This window comes from Oncorhynchus nerka, linkage group LG9a (assembly GCF_034236695.1).
Source record: "Oncorhynchus nerka isolate Pitt River linkage group LG9a, Oner_Uvic_2.0, whole genome shotgun sequence".
NCBI lineage: Eukaryota > Metazoa > Chordata > Actinopteri > Salmoniformes > Salmonidae > Oncorhynchus > Oncorhynchus nerka.
This window is the reverse complement of record NC_088404.1, coordinates 6,683,932-6,706,648: the sequence shown is the minus strand read 5'-3', so window position 1 is coordinate 6,706,648 and position 22,717 is coordinate 6,683,932. Positions and strand designations below refer to the sequence as shown.

Sequence of the window (22,717 nt, the reverse complement as noted above, 5' to 3'; positions counted from 1 at the left end):
CGTTTTACTGTAATTTGGTGATTTAGGAGATGCTCTTTTCCAATGCCACTTACAGAACTGTCAACAACCCTGGTGCTCAGTACGGATAGACCTTCTGTACCCATAGCATTGTTAACGCCATTCTCTAACCCACTGAGCCATTCAATGTGACCACCATTAACAATCCCAATGACACCAGGCTAAGTATACGTATGGACTTCAACCCAGAGTCAAAACAGATCCCCGTCCTATAGGTCCTGGAGATAGAGAGGGCTGGTGTCAGAGACCTGAGTGGTGCGTCCTGTAGGAAGACCCGGGAAGCCCTGCAGACTGAGCTGACAGGAACTGAGTTTGCCGACGCTCTGGGACTCAAACCAGACTCGCTCTTTGTCAACTCCATGTTCACGCTGGCCGACAAGGACGGAAACGGATACCTCTCCTTCCAGGAGTTCCTCGATGTCATCGTCATTTTCATGAAAGGTATAGGGTGTGGAAGCATATTCACAGCATTTGAATATGAATTAATACATGAATAGATGAATATGTGAATACATTCATTTGTGAATACACGAATACACTAATATGTGACTACATGAATACACGAATACATGAATATGTGACTACATGAATACACGAATACACTAATATGTGACTACATGAATACACGAATACACTAATATGTGACTACATGAATACACGAATACACTAATATGTGACTACATGAATACACAAATACACTAATATGTGAATACATGAATACGCTAATACATGAATATGTGAACACATGAATACGCTAATACATGAATATGTGAATACATGAATATGTGAACACATGAATACGTGAATACATGAATATGTGAATACATGAATACATGAATATGTGAACACATGAATATGTGAATACGTGAATATGTGAACACATGAATATGTGAACACATGAATATGTGAATACATGAACACATGAATATGTGAATACATGAATACGTATTTGTATTTTGTCGTAGGTTCACCAGAGGAAAAATCCAAACTGATGTTCTCGATGCACGACGTTGACGGAGACGGTTTCTTATCAAAAGAGGAATTTTCCGGACTACTTCGGTAAGCGGTCCTTTCTTCATCGTTTCAGCCTATTGGGTCATCCTAAAAAAAAAAATCCTGACTTTTGAAGGTACATTACACACTCAGCAGTGGTCCTCTGTAGATGTACAGTACGGCCACATCCCAGGCCGTTGGCTGCACACACAAACCCAACATGAAAAGATAAGTGCCGTGTGACGGCCTAGGAACAGTGGGTTAACTGGTCTAGGGAACAGTGGGTTAACTGGTCTAGGGAACAGTGGGTTAACTGGTCTAGGAACAGTGGGTTAACTGGTCTAGGAACAGTGGGTTAACTGGTCTAGGAACAGTGGGTTAACTGGTCTAGGAACAGTGGGTTAACTGGTCTAGGAACAGTGGGTTAACTGGTCTAGGAACAGTGGGTTAACTGGTCTAGGAACAGTGGGTTAACTGGTCTAGGAACAGTGGGTTAACTGGTCTAGGAACAGTGGGTTCTAGGAACAGTGGGTTAACTGGTCTAGGAACAGTGGGTTAACTGGTCTAGGAACAGTGTTAACTGGTCTAGGAACAGTGGGTTAACTGGTCTAGGAACAGTGGGTTAACTGGTCTAGGAACAGTGGGTTAACTGGTCTAGGAACCTGTTCACTGGGGCAGAACTGTTCAGGGGACAGATTTGTACCTTGTCAGCTCGGGGTTATGAACTTGCAACCTTTCGGTTACTAGTCCAACGCTCTAACCACTAGGCTACCCTGCCGCCCCTCCACTCTAACCACTAGGCTACCCTGCCGCCCCTCCACTCTAACCACTAGGCTACCTGCCGCCCCTCCACTCTAACCACTAGGCTACCTGCCGCCCCTCCACTCTAACCACTAGGCTACCCTGCCACCCCTCCACTCTAACCACTAGTCTACCCTGTCGCCCCTCCACTCTAACCACTAGGCTACCTGCCGCCCCTCCACTCTAACCACTAGTCTACCCTGTCGCCCCACCACTCTAACCACTAGGCTACCTGCCGCCCCTCCACTCTAACCACTAGGCTACCTGCCGCCCCTCCACTCTAACCACTAGTCTACCCTGTCGCCCTCCGTTCTGCAGGTCATTCATAGAGATCTCCAGCAGCCTCCTGTCTAAAGGCCAGGCTGAGGAGGCTATCCAAGCCATGCTACAGGCCGCGGGCTTCAACGACAAGGAACAGATCACCTGGGAGGACTTCCACTTCTTGCTCCGGGACCACGAGAAGGAGCTGAAATTTGCCCAGCTCAACATTAAAGGTGACTATACAATAATATAGTATATGCAACTTAGCAGAGGCTTTAATCCAGAGAGTTTTAGAGGACAGAGGGGGCGTCCAGTCATCTATACGTGTGATTCTTGTGGGAATTGAACCCACCATCTTGGCATTGCTAGATCCACTCTTACCAACTGAGCAGTACAGGACCAAAGGCCTCCTCTGTCCTTGTCTCAGCACTTACCCATAATCCTCTGTATATCTAGGGATGGAAAAGGAGGGAGGAAACAGACTGAGTCGAAACCAACGTGTATCTTTCATCACCCCAGAGAGGAACGGGTAAGACAACACCAGGGAGTTATTACCCCAGAGAGGAACGGGTAAGTAAACACCAGGGAGTTATTACCCCAGAGAGGAACGGGTAAGTAAACACCAGGGAGTTATTACCCCAGAGAGGAACGGGTAAGACAACACCAGGGAGTTATTACCCCAGAGAGGAACGGGTAAGATAATAACACCAGGGAGTTATTACCCCAGAGAGGAACGGGTAAGACAACACCAGGGAGTTATTACCCCAGAGAGGAACGGGTAAGACAACACCAGGGAGTTATTACCCCAGAGAGGAACAGGTAAGATAATAACACCAGGGAGGTATTACCCCAGAGAGGAACAGGTAAGATAATAACCCCAGGGAGGTATTACCCCAGAGAGGAACAGGTAAGATAATAACACCAGGGAGTTATTACCCCAGAGAGGAACGGGTAAGACAACACCAGGGAGTTATTACCCCAGAGAGGAACGGGTAAGACAACACCAGGGAGTTATTACCCCAGAGAGGAACAGGTAAGATAATAACACCAGGGAGTTATTACCCCAGAGAGGAACAGGTAAGATAATAACACCAGGGAGTTATTACCCCAGAGAGGAACAGGTAAGATAATAACCCCAGGGAGTTATTACCCCAGAGAGGAACGGGTAAGATAATAACACCAGGGAGGTATTACCCCAGAGAGGAACGGGTAAGACAACACCAGGGAGTTATTACCCCAGAGAGGAACGGGTAAGAAAACATCAGGGAGTTATTACCCCAGAGAGGAACAGGTAAGACAACACCAGGGAGTTATTACCCCAGAGAGGAACGGGTAAGATAATAACCCCAGGGAGGTATTACCCCAGAGAGGAACAGGTAAGATAATAACCCCAGGGAGGTATTACCCCAGAGAGGAACGGGTAAGTAAACACCAGGGAGTTATTACCCCAGAGAGGAACGGGTAAGACAACACCAGGGAGTTATTACCCCAGAGAGGAACGGGTAAGATAATAACCCCAGGGAGTTATTACCCCAGAGAGGAACAGGTAAGATAATAACAACAGGGAGGTATTACCCCAGAGAGGAACGGGTAAGACAACACCAGGGAGTTATTACCCCAGAGAGGAACGGGTAAGACAACACCAGGGAGTTATTACCCCAGAGAGGAACGGGTAAGACAACACCAGGGAGTTATTACCCCAGAGAGGAACGGGTAAGACAACACCAGGGAGTTATTACCCCAGAGAGGAACGGGTAAGATAATAACACCAGGGAGTTATTACCGATAGGATACCGTTTGACCAACATGTTGATTGTCAGGCTCTTATCAGGGTCGTGGACATGCTAATGATTTTTTGATGACAGGATGATTGCTTTTTTCCAAGTAACCTGTTATTATATTTTGTGACTCAATTACTTCACTCCTTGTCTGCAGGTATGATAACCGTCAGTTTATAAACACTGGGCTTGGTAGTCTAGTGGTCCTTATTTAAAATGGTCATGTCCTCTCTGTCCTAGCTCGCCCTTAGAAGGGGACACGCAGTTCTCCAGCAGCCTGGGGAAAGACGGACAAGAGCTTCGTAGACGACAAAGGAAAAGGTAACTTTAGAGGACAGAGGGTGCATCCGTTCATGTGTGTGATTCTTGTGGGAATTGTGGGACATAAAGAGCTGTTGTGTTGAACACTGTGCGATGTTTAACAGTGAGAACCGCAGATTGGTGAACTTACTAAACGACTGAGAGTTGACTGGGCGATGTTTAACAGCGAGAACCGCAGATTGGTGAACTTACTAAACGACTGAGAGTTGACTGGGCGATGTTTAACGGCGAGAACCGCAGATTGGTGAACTTACTAAACGACTGAGAGTTGACTGGGCGATGTTTAACGGTGAGAACCGCAGATTGGTGAACTTACTAAACGACTGAGAGTTGACTGGGCGATGTTTAACGGTGAGAACCGCAGATTGGTGAACTTACTAAACGACTGAGAGTTGACTGGGCGATGTTTAACGGTGAGAACCGCAGATTGGTGAACTTACTAAACGACTGAGAGTTGACTGTGCGATGTTTAACGGTGAGAACCGCAGATTGGTGAACTTACTAAATGACTGAGAGTTGACTGGGCGATGTTTAACGGTGAGAACCGCAGATTGGTGAACTTACTAAACGACTGAGAGTTGACTGGGTAAGATGTTTAACAGGGAGAACCGCAGATTGGTGAACTTACTAAACGACTGAGGAGTTGACTTGGCGATGTTTAACAGCGAGAACCGCAGATTGGTGAACTTACTAAACGACTGAGAGTTGATTACCCCAGATGTTTAACGGTGAGAACCGCAGATTGGTGAACTTACTAAACGACTGAGAGTTGACTGGGCGATGTTTAACGGTGAGAACCGCAGATTGGTGAACTTACTAAACGACTGAGAGTTGACTGGGCGATGTTTAACGGTGAGAACCGCAGATTGGTGAACTTACTAAACGACTGAGAGTTGACTGTACCCCAGATGTTTAACGGTGAGAACGCAGATTGGTGAACTTACTAAACGACTGAGAGTTGACTGTGCGATGTTTAACGGTGAGAACCGCAGATTGGTGAACTTACTAAACGACTGAGAGTTGACTGGGCGATGTTTAACGGTGAGAACCGCAGATTGGTGAACTTACTAAACGACTGAGAGTTGACTGTGCGATGTTTTGGTGAGAACAGCAGATTGGTGAACTTACTAAATGACTGAGAGTTGACTGGCGATGTTTAACGGTGAGAACCGCAGATTGGTGAACTTACTAAACGACTGAGAGTTGACTGGGCCTTGTTTAAAAGATCAGAACCGCAGATTGGTGAACTTACTAAACGACTGAGAGTTGACTGGGCGATGTTTAACAGCGAGAACCGCAGATTGGTGAACTTACTAAACGACTGAGAGTTGACTGGGCGATGTTTAACAGCGAGAACCGCAGATTGGTGAACTTACTAAACGACTGAGAGTTGACTGTGCGATGTTTAACGGTGAGAACCGCAGATTGGTGAACTTACTAAACGACTGAGAGTTGACTGGGCGATGTTTAACGGTGAGAACCGCAGATTGGTGAACTTACTAAACGACTGAGAGTTGACTGGGCGATGTTTAACGGTGAGAACCGCAGATTGGTGAACTTACTAAACGACTGAGAGTTGACTGTGCGATGTTTAACGGTGAGAACCGCAGATTGGTGAACTTACTAAACGACTGAGAGTTGACTGTGCGATGTTTAACGGTGAGAACCGCAGATTGGTGAACTTACTAAACGACTGAGAGTTGACTGTGCGATGTTTAACGGTGAGAACCGCAGATTGGTGAACATACTAAACGACTGAGAGTTGACTGTGCGATGTTTAACGGTGAGAACCGCAGATTGGTGAACTTACTAAACGACTGAGAGTTGACTGGGCGATGTTTAACGGTGAGAACCGCAGATTGGTGAACTTACTAAACGACTGAGAGTTGACTGGGCGATGTTTAACGGTGAGAACCGCAGATTGGTGAACTTACTAAACGACTGAGAGTTGACTGGGCGATATTTAACGGTGAGAACCGCAGATTGGTGAACTTACTAAACGACTGAGAGTTGACTGGGCGATGTTTAACGGTGAGAACCGCAGATTGGTGAACTTACTAAACGACTGAGAGTTGACTGGGCGATGTTTAACGGCGAGAACCGCAGATTGGTGAACTTACTAAACGACTGAGAGTTGACTGGGCGATGTTTAACAGGTGAGAACCGCAGATTGGTGAACTTACTAAACGACTGAGAGTTGACTGGGCGATATTAGGTTGCTTTTTGTGTAAATATTTTACGTCTGGATTTGATTATTGTATTTTTAGCGGCTTTGGGATTAAAATGTACGGTTTTCAAAAACCTATTTTGTGAAGATGACCTGGCAAGAGTTCATTACAGGAACAATGTAATGTGTACATATACAACAGCGAACACAAGGACAACACTTCTAACCTCTAGACGCCTGTCCTCTGACATCCTCGTGGTCGGGTAACAGACGAGAGTTCATTACAGGAACAATGTAATGTGTACATATACAATACAACAGCGAACACAAGGACAACACTTCTAACCTCTAGACGCCTGTCCTCTGACATCCTCGTGGTCGGGTGACAGACGAGAGTTCATTTCACTAGTCTGACAACGTGCTATAATGTTAGTGGTCTTGGTGTATCTTATAACGTCTCTGTTCCGTGGCGCGGAAGGTTGACGTCGTGTCCAGAACCTCAGTGGGGTCAAAGCTGGGGTTTAACAATGACATCATAGCGATGTCAGACTTCTTGGTACGTGTGTTTCAAGGTGAACATTTCCTCATGACTTCTTATGTCTGAGTAATGAAGTCATCGCTGGGCCAGCACCAATAGTGGTGATTGATATGTGCTAAATTACACCCTATTCTCTACATAGTATTTTTTTATTTTTTTTATTTAACTAGGAAAGTCATTATGGTGATATCATCTATATGTATGTTAATTATGTATGCTGATTACGTCTACTTTCCTTCCTTAGCTCCTCTGTCCTTCCTTAGCTCCTCTGTCCTTCCTTAGCTCTTCTATCCTTCCTTAGCTCCTCTGTCCTTCCTTAGCTCATCTGTCCTTCCTTAGCTCCCCTGGCCTTCCTTAGCTCCTCTGTCCTTCCTTAGCTCCTCTGTGATTCCTTAGCTCTTCCGTCTTTCCCTAGCTCCTCTGTCCTTCCTTAGCTCCCCTGGCCTTCCTTAGCTCCTCTGTCCTTCCTTAGCTCCTCTGTCCTTCCTTAGCTCCTCTGTCCTTCCTTAGCTCCTCTGTCCTTCCTTAGCTCCTCTGTCCTTCCTTAGCTCTTCCGTCTTTCCCTAGCTCCTCTGTCCTTCCTTAGCTCCCCTGGCCTTCCTTAGCTCCTCTGTCCTTCCTTAGCTCCTCTGTCCTTCCTTAGCTCCTCTGTCCTTCCTTAGCTCCTCTGTCCTTCCTTAGCTCCTCTGTCCTTCCTTAGCTCTTCCGTCTTTCCCTAGCTCCTCTGTCCTTCCTTAGCTCCTCTGTCCTTCCTTAGCTCCTCTGTCCTTCCTTAGCTCCTCTGTCCTTCCTTAGCTCCTCTGTCCTGCCTTAGCTCCTCTGTCTTTCCTTAGCTTCTCTGTCCTTCCTTAGCTCCTCTATCCTTCCTTAGCTCCTCTGTCCTTCCTTAGCTCCTCTGTCCTTCCTTAGCTCTTCGGAGATTAAATCAATGTTTTCTTTTTACTGTAGTACCTACGTTTTCAGTTGACTTAATGACAAGTATCTCCTTCAGTCGCGTGACTGTATGTTCTCGATGGGGCCTGAGGGCCGTACAGAGCTGGGACTCCGCCCCCCCACCACTTGGAACGAGCTGCAAAAGTACAGGAAACTAGATGATTTTAAAGCTAGGGTTCAAAACTATGGTGGAAAATGATTCAGAGGGGGGGGGGGGGGTCAGTGTGTAGACTCCTAGTTGAAACACTACTCCCATTGTAGTGTTTTATACTGTAGTGTTTTATACTGTAGTGTTTTATATTGTAGAGTTTTATACTGTAGTGTTTTATACTGTAGTGTTTTATACTGTAGTGTTTTATACTGTAAATGTTTGACATGTTGTCTGCTGCTTTTTCGTCCAGGTCTTATAGACCTTATAGTCTTTATATCTTATAAAAGATATTAACATTAACAATGAGACTAAAAACTTGGGAAAATAAAGGTTTAAAAAAAAAAAAACGTTCTACTTCAGGGAAGTGTGAGTGATAGCAGTGATTTGGGGTTACCACGGTTACCTCAGGTTTAAAAAAAACAACCATTCTACTTCAGGGAAGTGTGAGTGATAGCAGTGATTTGGGGTTACCACGGTTACCTCAGGTTGTGTAAGAGACTTTGGTTGCTTTTGTGCATGACAGTATGTCTGGTATCTAGAGTTGTCCACCCAGTGATGCCACCTGCCTCTACTTACCTCCATTAGCAGATAACACAACACTTGAGGTTTGAGCTCTTCAAATATAGGGATTATGATGGTTTTACCGTGCGGTAGAGTACTTAGTATTTACTGTGGGGGAATATTCTCTCTCTTCGGGAGAGAGAAAAACAAAAAATCAACAAGCATTGTAGATTAATTTACCTCGGTTGATCTAGAAACACAAACTATACATTTAGGCCCGCTACACATGAACTCACATTATGTCACATTCTGACCATAGTTCTGTTATTTTATTCTTGGTTTTTAGTATGGTCAGGGCGTGAGTTGGGGTGGGAAGTCTATGTTGGTTTTTCTATGATTTGGGTATTTCTAGTATGGTTCTCAATCAGAGGCAGGTGTCGTTAGTTGTCTCTGATTGAGAACCATACTTAGGTAGCCTGGTTGTCTCTGATTGAGAATCATGCTTAGGTAGCCTGTTTGTCTCTGATTGAGAATCATACTTAGGTAGCCTGGGTTTCACTTTTGATACTTACTCCTCCTAAGACGAAGAGGAGGAAATCCGTTACACATGAACTCACGTTAACTCACGTTAACTCAGCACCGTGGAGTCACAACTATACATTTAATACAGTACAGAGGGATCTGTTAGCAGAAAATTATACCAGGTTCATATGATATCTGATATCTGACTTATACCAGGTTCATATGATATCTGAATTATACCAGGTTCATATGATATCTGACTTATACCAGGTTCATATGATATCTGACTTATACCAGGTTCATATGATATCTGACTTATACCAGGTTCATATGATATCTGACTTATACCAGGTTCATATGATATCTGACTTATACCAGGTTCATATGATATCTGAATTATACCAGGTTCACATGATATCTGAATTATACCAGGTTCATATGATATCTGACTTATACCAGGTTCATATGATATCTGACTTATACCAGGTTCATATGATATCTGATATCTGACTTATACCAGGTTCATATGATATCTGACTTATACCAGGTTCATATGATATCTGACTTATACCAGGTTCATATGATATCTGACTTATACCAGGTTCATATGATATCTGATATCTGACTTATACCAGGTTCATATGATATCTGACTTATACCAGGTTCATATGATATCTGACTTATACCAGGTTCACATGATATCTGACTTATACCAGGTTCACATGATATCTGAATTATACCAGGTTCACATGATATCTGAATTATACCAGGTTCATATGATATCTGACTTATACCACATGATATCTGATATCTGACTTATACCAGGTTCATATGATATCTGACTTATACCAGGTTCATATGATATCTGACTTATACCAGGTTCACATGATATCTGAATTATACCAGGTTCATATGATATCTGATATCTGACTTATACCAGGTTCATATGATATCTGATATCTGACTTATACCAGGTTCATATGATATCTGAATTATACCAGGTTCATATGATATCTGACTTATACCAGGTTCACATGATATCTGAATTATACCAGGTTCACATGATATCTGACTTATACCAGGTTCATATGATATCTGACTTATACCAGGTTCATATGATACCTGACTTATACCAGGTTCATATGATATCTGACTTATACCAGGTTCATATGATATCTGACTTATACCAGGTTCACATGATATCTGAATTATACCAGGTTCATATGATATCTGATATCTGACTTATACCAGGTTCATATGATATCTGACTTATACCAGGTTCATATGATATCTGACTTATACCAGGTTCACATGATATCTGAATTATACCAGGTTCACATGATATCTGACTTATACCAGGTTCATATGATATCTGACTTATACCAGGTTCATATGATACCTGACTTATACCAGGTTCATATGATATCTGACTTATACCAGGTTCACATGATATCTGAATTATACCAGGTTCACATGATATCTGACTTATACCACGTTCATATGATATCTGACTTATACCACGTTCACATGATATCTGACTTATACCAGGTTCACATGATATCTGAATTATACCAGGTTCACATGATATCTGACTTATACCAGGTTCATATGATATCTGACTTATACCAGGTTCATATGATATCTGACTTATACCAGGTTCACATGATATCTGACTTATACCAGGTTCACATGATATCTGAATTATACCAGGTTCACATGATATCTGAATTATACCAGGTTCACATGATATCTGACTTATACCAGGTTCATATGATATCTGACTTATACCAGGTTCATATGATATCTGACTTATACCAGGTTCATATGATATCTGAATTATACCAGGTTCACATGATATCTGACTTATACCAGGTTCACATGATATCTGACTTATACCAGGTTCATATGATATCTGAATTATACCAGGTTCATATGATATCTGACTTATACCAGGTTCATATGATATCTGACTTATACCAGGTTCATATGATATCTGAATTCTACCAGGTTCACATGATATCTGACTTATACCAGGTTCACATGATATCTGACTTATACCAGGTTCACATGATATCTGACTTATACCAGGTTCACATGATATCTGACTTATACCAGGTTCATATGATATCTGAATTATACCACATGATATCTGACTTATACCAGGTTCATATGATATCTGACTTATACCAGGTTCATATGATACCTGACTTATACCAGGTTCACATGATATCTGAATTATACCAGGTTCACATGATATCTGACTTATACCAGGTTCACATGATATCTGACTTATACCAGGTTCATATGATACCTGACTTATACCAGGTTCACATGATATCTGACTTATACCAGGTTCACATGATATCTGAATTATACCACGTTCATATGATATCTGACTTATACCAGGTTCATATGATATCTGACTTATACCAGGTTCATATGATATCTGACTTATACCAGGTTCATATGATATCTGACTTATACCAGGTTCATATGATATCTGACTTATACCAGGTTCATATGATATCTGAATTATACCAGGTTCACATGATATCTGACTTATACCAGGTTCATATGATATCTGAATTATACCAGGTTCATATGATACCTGACTTATACCAGGTTCATATGATATCTGACTTATACCAGGTTCATATGATATCTGACTTATACCAGGTTCATATGATATCTGACTTATACCAGGTTCATATGATACCTGACTTATACCAGGTTCATATGATATCTGAATTATACCAGGTTCACATGATATCTGACTTATACCAGGTTCATATGATATCTGACTTATACCAGGTTCATATGATATCTGAATTATACCAGGTTCACATGATATCTGACTTATACCAGGTTCATATGATATCTGAATTATACCAGGTTCATATGATATCTGAGTGAGAGGCACTAATACAAATCACACACCATATATCAGACAGCACTGGGACGATTTTGACGAACCTCGGGTGAATGATGCGTCTTGCCATAAAGATCCGTCATTATACAAAACGACACCGATTGGCCCAAGGCGGGAGCTATGGTAATGAACGGACGTTTGTTAGTCACACGATATCTCAATTGGCCCAGAGGAGGAGGAGGGAGGGAGGAGGGGAGGGAGGGAGGGAGGGAGGGAAGGGGGGGGGAGGAGGGAGGGAGGCGGGGGTGACGAGGAGGGAGGGAGGGAGGGAGGGAGGCGGGGGGTGACGAGGAGGGAGGGAGGAGGGAGGGAGGGAAGGGGGGGGGGCGAGGGGGAGGGAGGGGAGGAGGAGGAGGGAGGGAGGGAGGGAGGCGGGGGGTGACGAGGAGGAGGGAGGGAGGGAGGGAGGCGGGGGGTGACGAGGAGGGAGGGAGGGAGGGAGGGAGGGAGGGAGGGAGGGAGGGAGGGAGGGAGGGAGGGAGGGAGGCGGGGGGTGACGAGGAGGGGAGGGAGGGAGGGGGAGGGAGGGAGGAGGAGGAGGGAGGAGGGAGGGGTAAGGGAGGGAGGCGGGGGGTGACGAGGGGAGGGAGGGAGGGAGGGAGGGAAGGGGGGCGAGGGGGGAGGGAGGGAGGAGGAGGAGGGAGGGAGGGAGGGAGGCGGGGGGGTGACGAGGGGAGGGAGGGAGGGAGGGAGGGAGGCGGGGGGGGGTGACGAGGAGGGAGGGAGGGAGGGAGGGGAGGGAGGCGGGGGGGACGAGGGAGGGAGGGAGGGAGGGAGGGAGGGAGGAGGAGGAGGGAGTGAGGGAGGGAGGTAAGGGAGGGAGGCGGGGGTGACGAGGAGGGAGGGAGGGAGGGAGGGAGGGGGAGGGAGGGAGGGAGGGAGGGAGGGAGGGAGGGAGGGAGGGAGGGAGGGACGCTGCATTATTTGTTGTGAGATGTTTTTGGTTTTGATTTTATAGGATACAAATTAAAATGTTTCAGGTCTTCGTCTTTGGTTTCTTGAGACAGAGGTGTTTTGACTTCCGTGTAAAATCAAGGTTTAAAAAAAAGTTTTCCAACAGTGCTGTGATAAAGACGTTTGCTGTTGAAACACGTTCAGCAATAAATGCCATTGAAGTGAATTAAAGTAATAAATTTAAAATAAAGTAATCCCTCTCACCCCCCCCCTTAAAAGATTTAGATGCACTACTGTTCCACTGGATGTCATAAGGTGAATGCACCAATTTGTAAGTCGCTCTGAATAAGAGCGTCTGCTAAATGACTTAAATGTTAAATGTAATTATACTGCCGACCTGAACCTTCTTTAATAGTTTCAGTTTAATAAATTATGTTGGGACAATAAGGTTGAATCTGAATCCTAATGTTAATCTCAGTCTAACTACCTCTTATCCTCCTCCCAGATCGGGCCTCCAGAGTCCTAAAGTGTATGTATTAATCTCAGTCTAACTACCTCTTATCCTCCTCCCAGATCGGGCCTCCAGAGTCCTAAAGTGTATGTATTAATCTCAGTCTAACTACCTCTTATCCTCCTCCCAGATCGGGCCTCCAGAGTCCTAAAGTGTACGTGAAACCGAAGAAGGATCGCTCCGGCAGGAACGCCGTCCAGCAGAAGATGCAGCACTTCAAACGTTTCATAGAGAACTACCGTCGCCATATTGTCTGTTTCACCATCGTCTACGGCATCACAGCTGGAGTGGCGCTGGAGAGATGCTACTGTGAGTTGTGTTGTTGTGTTCTTGTGTTCTTGTCTTCCTCTCTTCTCTTGTTCTCTCTCTCTCTCTCTCTGGTCTTCTGGAGAGATGCTACTGTGAGTTGTGTTCTTGTCTTCCTCTCTTCTCTTGTTCTCTCTCTCTCTCTCTGGTCTTCTGGAGAGATGCTACTGTGAGTTGTGTTCTTGTCTTCCTCTCTTCTCTTGTTCTCTCTCTCTCTCTCTGGTCTTCTGGAGAGATGCTACTGTGAGTTGTGTTCTTGTGTTGTTGTGTTCTTGTGTTGTTGTGTTCCTCTCTTCTCTTGTTCTCTCTCTCTCTCTCTGGTCTTCTGGAGAGATGCTACTGTGAGTTGTGTTCTTGTCTTCCTCTCTTCTCTTGTTCTCTCTCTCACTCTCTCTCTCTGGTCTCCTGTTTTGGTAGTTAGCCGGGTACTTCGTGAACAACTGCTGGTGTAAAAAGGGCTTTTATAAAATACATTTGATTGATTGAATTTGACATAGCCTGGCTGGTCAAAACAAAGAGAAATGTTAGTGTTGTTTGTCCTTTTTGAGCCACTGTAGTAACAACATAGCCAGAAACACTTCCTCAAAATAGTCTGTATAAATCGAAGATAACATACATTTTGACGGGGTTTTTTTTGGCAGAGGAGGTCTTAGTCGCGCAATTTTACATCTAACTAAGATGTTTTGGAAAAGTATTTCTCAAGTGAAGAAATATGCATGAAAAATATAATTATCTTGTGGCTTGACAACAAACGATTCATTTCCCCCATTCTTATTAGGAGTGGTACTGTTTACCAATCACCGGCTAAGGGGTGTAGGCTACAGAACTTCGACGTGCCAACCAAAAATACATTTGTGTGAGCGAACACCAAAAACGTACATAAATATCACGAAATGTTGTCATAATGTACAGTCTGTGCGAAATGTTTCACCTGGGAAGCTGACGGCGGTCACAAGAGACGGTTTTGTTGACCCGACTAAAATTCACATAGAAATGTGAGTTATAGAGCTGTCATTCTCACATAAAGCAAGTCTAAGAAGGTATATCTGTTCCATGAGCTCTATTTCTATTACATCTTTTCATTTCAGTTTTTCTACAGTACACTGACTTGTGTTGCCAGATAAACTGAAACGAGGTCAACTATTTTAATTTTTAGCAACCGTGAAATGGAGGAGAGATTTTTTTAGCATAGTGCACTTTTTTAATTGGATATTCATCATTTAATTGAATATTCATGCAATGCAGACTCCATTGCCCTACAAAAGGCATCTGAAAATAAAAGGTGTGGTTTAACCAGACACAGATTAAACTAAAAAAAACATACACAATGGAGAATCTCTTTTTTGAAAGTGCTTTTTAATTAAGGACAAGGCATAATCTGTATCTGGGAAACCAGCCCATAGAATAAAAACCACTGGACTAACAGGAAAACAAACATCTTGCTGTGTTTTTAGACTATGGTTTGCAGGCAGACTCTTCGGGCGTGCCGGAGACGTCGGCGGTGGGCATAGTGGTGTCGCGTGGTTCGGCGGCGGCCATCTCCTTCCTGTACCCCTACATGTTGCTGACGGTGTGCCGTAACCTCATCACCCTGGGACGAGAGACTTTCCTCAACCGATACATCCCCTTCGACGCAGCTATAGACTTCCATCGCTTCATGGCCATGTCCGCCATCTTACTCACAGGTCAGAGGTCACAGGTCAGGCTGACCTTAACCCTAACTCCTATCTCTAACCCTTCATGGTCATGTCCGCCATCTTACTCACAGGTCAGAGGTCACAGGTCAGGCTGACCTTAACCCTAACTCCTATCTCTAACCCTTCATGGCCATGTCCGCCATCTTACTTACAGGTCAGATTCAACACTACATACTGGTACTCACTATAACAGTGATTCAACACTACATACTGGTACTCACTGTAACAGAGATTCAACACTACATACTGGTACTCACTATAACAGAGATTCAACACTACATACTGGTACTCACTGTAACAGAGATTCAACACTAGATACTGGTACTCACTGTAACAGAGATTCAACACTACATACTGGTACTCACTGTAACAGAGATTCAACACGACATACTGGTACTCACTGTAGCAGATTCAACACTACATACTGGTACTCACTGTAACAGAGATTCAACACTACATACTGGTACTCACTGTAACAGAGATTCAACACTACATACTGGTACTCACTGTAATAGAGATTCAACACTAGATACTGGTACTCACTGTAACAGAGATTCAACACTAGATACTGGTACTCACTGTAACAGAGATTCAACACTACATACTGGTACTCACTGTAACAGAGATTCAACACGCCATACTGGTACTCACTGTAGCAGATTCAACACTACATACTGGTACTCACTGTAACAGAGATTCAACACTACATACTGGTACTCACTGTAACAGAGATTCAACACTACATACTGGTACTCACTGTAACAGAGATTCAACACTAGATACTGGTACTCACTGTAACAGAGATTCAACACTACATACTGGTACTCACTGTAACAGAGATTCAACACGCCATACTGGTACTCACTGTAGCAGATTCAACACTACATACTGGTACTCACTGTAACAGAGATTCAACACTACATACTGGTACTCACTGTAACAGAGATTCAACACTACATACTGGTACTCACTGTAATAGAGATTCAACACTAGATACTGGTACTCACTGTAACAGAGATTCAACACTAGATACTGGTACTCACTGTAACAGAGATTCAACACTACATACTGGTACTCACTGTAACAGAGATTCAACACTACATACTGGTACTCACTGTAACAGAGATTCAACACTACATACTGGTACTCACTGTAATAGAGATTCAACACTAGATACTGGTACTCACTGTAACAGAGATTCAACACTACATACTGGTACTCACTGTAACAGAGATTCAACACTACATACTGGTACTCACTGTAATAGAGATTCCACACTAGATACTGGTACTCACTGTAACAGAGATTCAACACTACATACTGGTACTCACTGTAATAGAGATTCAACACTACATACTGGTACTCACTGTAACAGAGATTCAACACTACATACTACATACTCCCACCCCACATAGCCTGGTTCCTCTCTAGGTTTCTTCCTAGGTTTTGGCCTTTCTAGGGAGTTTTTCCTAGCCACCGTGCTTCTACACCTGCATTGCTTGCTGTTTGGGGTTTTAGGCTGGGTTTCTGTACAGCACTTTGAGATATCAGCTGATGTACGAAGGGCTTTATAAATACATTTGATTTGATTTGTTGTGTGTTCCTTCCCACCCCTTTCCCTCCCTTCCTCCTCTCCCCTGCAGTCACCCACTGTCTGGGTCACGTGGTGAACATCTACGTGTTCTCGGTCAGTGACCTCAGCATCCTGGCCTGTCTGTTCCCCAGGGTCCTAGCCAACAACGGGTAATGACATCAGCATTATTTCACCATACAATACTCCTGGTAGCTGTCTATGTTCATCTGGAGATATATCACCCTTAAAAGGTCTTCTCTTGTATCTGGTTTACTATGTGTTGACTGTTGACTATGTGTTGACTGTTGACCATGTGTTGACCGTTTTAGTATGTGTTGACTGTGTATTGACTGTGTGTTGACTGTTTACTATGTGTTGACTGTTTACCATGTGTTGACTGTTGACTATGTGTTGACTGTGTGTTGACTGTTGACTATGTGTTGACTGTTGACTATGTGTTGACTGTTTACTATGTGTTGACTGTGTGTTGACTGTTTACTATGTGTTGACTATGTGTTGACTGTTTACTATGTCTTGACTGTGTGTTGACTGTTGACTATGTGTTGACTGTTGACTGTTTATATGTCTTGACTGTCGACTGTTGACTATGTGTTGACTGTTTACTATGTGTTGACTATGTGTTGACTGTTTACTATGTGTTGACTGTGTGTTGACTGTTTACCATGTGTTGACTGTTTACCATGTGTTGACTGTTGACTGTGTGTTGACTGTTGACTATTTTTTATTTATTTTTTTATTTTACCTTTATTTAACCAGGCAAGTCAGTTAAGAACAAATTCTTATTTTCAATGACGGCCTAGGAACAGTGGGTTAACTGCCTGTTCAGGGGCAGAACGACAGATTTGTACCTTGTCAGCTCGGGGGTTTGAATTTGCAACCTTTCGGTTACTAGTCCAATGCTCTAACCACTAGGCTACCCTGCCGCCCCATCGTCTACGGCTACCCTGCCGACTATGTGTTGACTGTTGACTATGTGTTGACTGTTTACTATGTGTTGACTGTAGACTATGTGTTGACTGTTTACCATGTGTTGACTGTTTACTATGTGTTGACTGTGTGTTGACTGTTTACCATGTGTTGACTGTTGACTATGTGTTGACTGTTTACTATGTGTTGACTGTTGACTGTGTGTTGACTGTTCACTGTGTGTTGACTGTTGACTATGTGTTGACTGTTTACTATGTGTTGACTGTTTACCATGTGTTGACCGTTTTAGTATGTGTTGACTGTGTGTTGACTGTTGACTGTGTGTTGACTGTTTACTATGTGTTGACTGTTGACTATGTGTTGACTGTTTACCATGTGTTGACTGTTGACTGTGTGTTGACTGTTGACTGTGTGTTGACTGTTTTAGTATGTGTTGACTGTGTGTTGACTGTTGACTGTGTGTTGACTGTTGACTATGTGTTGACTGTGTGTTGACTGTTGACTATGTGTTGACTGTGTGTTGACTATGTGTTGACTGTTTACTATGTGTTGACTGTTGACTATGTGTTGACTGTTGACTATGTGTTGACTGTTGACTGTGTGTTGACTGTTTACTATGTGTTGACTGTTGACTATGTGTTGACTGTTGACTATGTGTTGACTGTTGACTATGTGTTGACTGTTTACCATGTGTTGACTGTTGACTGTGTGTTGACTGTTTAATATGTGTTGACAGTTTTTTTTAAATTTTTTAAATTTATTTTACTAATTTTACTTTATTTAACTAGGCAAGTCAGTTAAGAACAAATTCTTATTTTCAATGACGGCCTAGGAACAGTGGGTTAACTGCCTGTTCAGGGGCAGAACCACATGTTTACTATGTGTTGACCGTTTGCAGGTCTGAGATGCCGATGAGATGGTCGTGGTGGTTCTTTCAGACAGTTCCAGGTAGGACAGAATACAAACCATTCCCAACGGTCAAGACTGTATGATGTCATAATTATGTAATTTCACCCCGTTTCACCCACTGAAAGAGAAAGAGCTACTTGATGTAATTTCTGAAGATCACAGTAGCTCAGTAATTCCACGTTTTCTCTCTCTCTCTCTCTCTCTCTCTCTCTCTCTCTGTCTCTCTCCTACTCCCACCCACTCTCTCTCTCTCTCTCTCGGTCTCTCTGTCGCTCTCCTACTCCCACCCCTCTCTCTCTCTCTCTCTCTCTCTCTCTCTCTCTCTCTCTCTCTCTCTCTCTCTCTCTCTCTCTCTCTCTCTCTCTCTCTCTCTCTCTCTCTAACGTTACTCCAGGAATGACGGGCATCCTGCTTCTGTTCATCTTTGCGTTTATGTACGTCTTCGCCTCACACTACTTCCGACGAATCAGCTTCCAGGGATTCTGGCTCACACACTACCTCTATGTGGTTATCTACATCCTGGTGAGCACACTACCGAACAAAACATATAAACGCAACATGTAAAGTGTTGGTCTCATGTTTCATGAGCTGAAATAAAACATCCCAGAAATGTTCCAAACGCACCAAAAAAAAAATCGTATTTCTCTAAAATGTTGTGCACAAATTTGTTTACATCCCTGTTAGTGAGCATTTCTCATTTGCCATGATAATCCATCCACCTGACAGGTGTGGCATATCAAGAAGCTGATTAAACAGCATGATCATTACACAGATGCACCTTGTGCTGGGGACAATAAAAGGTCACTCTAAAATGTGCAGTTTTGTAAAACAACACAATGCCACAGATGTCTCAAGTTTTGAGGGAGAGTGAAATTGGCATGCTAACTGTAGGAATGTCTACCAGAGCTGTTGCATGAGAATTTAATAGTAATTTATCAACCATAAGCCGCCTAGAGAATTTGGCAGTACGTCTAACTGGCCTCACAACTGCAGACCATGTGTAACCATGCCAACCCAGGACCTCCACATCCGGCTTCTTCACCTGCGGGATCATTTTAGACCAGTCACCTGGACAGCTGACGAAACTGTGGGTTGGTCTGAGACCAGCCACCCGGACAGCTGATGAAACTGTGGGTTTGTCTGAGACCAGCCACCCAGACAGCTGATGAACCTGTGGGTTGGTCTGAGACCAGCCACCCGGACAGCTGATGAAACTGTGGGTTGGTCTGAGACCAGTCACCCAGACAGCTGATGAACCTGTGGGTTGGTCTGAGACCAGCCACCCGGACAGCTGATGAAACTGTGGGTTGGTCTGAGACCAGTCACCTGGACAGCTGACGAAACTGTGGGTTGGTCTGAGACCAGTCACCTGGACAGCTGACGGAACTGTGGGTTGGTCTGAGACCAGCCACCCGGACAGCTGATGAACCTGTGGGTTGGTCTGAGACCAGCCACCTGGACAGCTGATGAAACTGTGGGTTGGTCTGAGACCAGTCACCTGGACAGCTGATGAACCTGTGGGTTGGTCTGAGACCAGTCACCTGGACAGCTGATGAAACTGTGGGTTGGTCTGAGACCAGCCACCTGGACAGCTGATGAAACTGTGGGTTGGTCTGAGACCAGCCACCCGGACAGCTGATGAAACTGTGGGTTGGTCTGAGACCAGCCACCTGGACAGCTGATGAAACTGTGGGTTGGTCTGAGACCAGCCACCCGGACAGCTGACGAAACTGTGGGTTGGTCTGAGACCAGCTGATGAAACTGTGGGTTGGTCTGAGACCAGCCACCCGGACAGCTGATGAAACTGTGGGTTGGTCTGAGACCAGCCACCCGGACAGCTGATGAAACTGTGGGTTGGTCTGAGACCAGCCACCCGGACAGCTGATGAAACTGTGGGTTGGTCTGAGACCAGCCACCCGGACAGCTGATGAAAACTGATGAAACTGTGGGACACTGATGAACCTGTGGGTTGGTCTGAGACCAGCCACCCGGACAGCTGATGAAACTGTGGGTTGGTCTGAGACCAGCCACCCGGACTGGGTTGGTCTGAAACTGATGAAACTGTGGGTTGGTCTGAGACCAGCCACCCGGACTGATGAAACTGTGGGTTGATGAAACTGTGGGTTGGTCTGAGACCAGCCACCCGGACAGCTGATGAAACTGTGGGTTGGTCTGAGACCAGCCACCCGGACAGCTGATGAAACTGTGGGTTGGTCTGAGACCAGCCACCCGGACAGCTGATGAAACTGTGGGTTGGTCTGAGACCAGCCACCCGGACAGCTGATGAAACTGTGGGTTGGTCTGAGACCAGCCACCCGGACAGCTGAAACTGTGGGTTGGTCTGAGACCAGCCACCTGGACAGCTGATGAAACTGTGGGTTGGTCTGAGACCAGCCACCCGGACAGCTGATGAAACTGTGGGTTGGTCTGAGACCAGCCACCTGGACAGCTGATGAACCTGTGGGTTGGTCTGAGACCAGCCACCTGGACAGCTGATGAACCTGTGGGTTGGTCTGAGACCAGCCACCCGGATAGCTGACGAAACTGTGGGTTGGTCTGAGACCAGCCACCCGGACAGCTGATGAAACTGTGGGTTGGTCTGAGACCAGCCACCCGGACAGCTGACGAAACTGTGGGTTGGTCTGAGACCAGCCACCCGGACAGCTGACGAAACTGTGGGTTGGTCTGAGACCAGCCACCCGGACAGCTGATGAAACTGTGGGTTTACACAACCGAAGAATTTCTGCACAAACTGTCAGAAACCATCTCAGGGAAGCTCATCTTCATGCTCGTCATCCTCAACGGGGTCTTGAACTGACTGCAGTTCGGCATCGTAACCGACTTCAGTGAGCAAATGATCACCCTCGATGGCCACTGGCCTCGCTGGAGAAGTCTGCTCTTCACGGAGGAATCCCGGTTTCACACATATCGAGCAGATGTGAACGTCTCAACGTCGTGAACAGAGTCGACCATGTTGGCGGTGGGGTTATTGGTATGGGTAGGCATACACTACGGACAACGAACACATTTTACCTATGAATACACAAAGACGACCGTGACGAGATCCTGAGGCCCGTTGTGGTGCCATTTTTCATCCGCCGCCATCACCTCATGTTTCTGCATGATGATGTCACAAGGATCTGGACACACTTCCTGGAATTCCAGTTCATCCATGGTCTGCACACTCACCATATATTTGAGGCTTTACATGAACTGTAACCCAGTAAAATCTTTGAAATTGTTGTGTTTATATATATTTTTTTGTTCAGTGTGTGTTTCCTATAATTCTGTGACAATATGGTGTCCATATTAGGACTTCTTTCAGACAAATTCTGCCGAGACTGAGCGTCAAGGTTACCAGTCGTTGTAATTTGATTTATTTTACCTTTATTTAACTAGGCAAGTCAGTTTAAGAACAAATTCTTATTTTCAATGACGGCCTAGAAACAGTGGGTTAACTGGTCTAGGAACAGTGGGTTAACTGGTCTAGGAACAGTGGGTTAACTGGTCTAGGAACAGTGGGTTAACTGGTCTAGGAACAGTGGGTTAACTGGCCTAGGAACAGTGGGTTAACTGGTCTAGGAACAGTGGGCTAACTGGTCTAGGAACAGTGGGCTAACTGGTCTAGGAACAGTGGGCTAACTGGTCTAGGAACAGTGGGCTAACTGGTCTAGGAACAGTGGGCTAACTGGTCTAGGAACAGTGGGCTAACTGGTCTAGGAACAGTGGGTTAACTGGTCTAGGAACAGTGGGTTAACTGGCCTAGGAACAGTGGGTTAACTGGCCTAGGAACAGTGGGTTAACTGGTCTAGGAACAGTGGGTTAACTGGTCTAGGAACAGTGGGTTAACTGGTCTAGGAACAGTGGGTTAACTGGTCTAGGAACAGTGGGTTAACTGGTCTAGGAACAGTGGGTTAACTGATCTAGGAACAGTGGGAACAGTGGGTTAACTGGTCTAGGAACAGT

General features: G+C 44.7%; 1 protein-coding gene across 4 annotated transcripts in view; it reads left to right on the top strand.

The window, feature by feature from the left end:
- The window catches only part of LOC115125986 (dual oxidase 2-like), a 50,191-nt gene that overhangs the window by 15,967 nt on the left and 11,507 nt on the right, over positions 1-22,717 (top strand). For all 4 annotated transcript variants that reach the window (XM_065022272.1, XM_065022271.1, XM_065022270.1 and 1 more), the window contains 10 exons: positions 234-459; positions 984-1,077; positions 2,131-2,306; positions 2,530-2,602; positions 4,092-4,172; positions 13,449-13,627; positions 15,079-15,309; positions 16,965-17,064; positions 18,741-18,790; positions 19,146-19,273. In XM_065022272.1, coding sequence (XP_064878344.1) covers positions 234-459; positions 984-1,077; positions 2,131-2,306; positions 2,530-2,602; positions 4,092-4,172; positions 13,449-13,627; positions 15,079-15,309; positions 16,965-17,064; positions 18,741-18,790; positions 19,146-19,273 — 1,338 coding nt within the window. The remainder of the gene's footprint in view (positions 1-233; positions 460-983; positions 1,078-2,130; positions 2,307-2,529; positions 2,603-4,091; positions 4,173-13,448; positions 13,628-15,078; positions 15,310-16,964; positions 17,065-18,740; positions 18,791-19,145; positions 19,274-22,717) is intronic.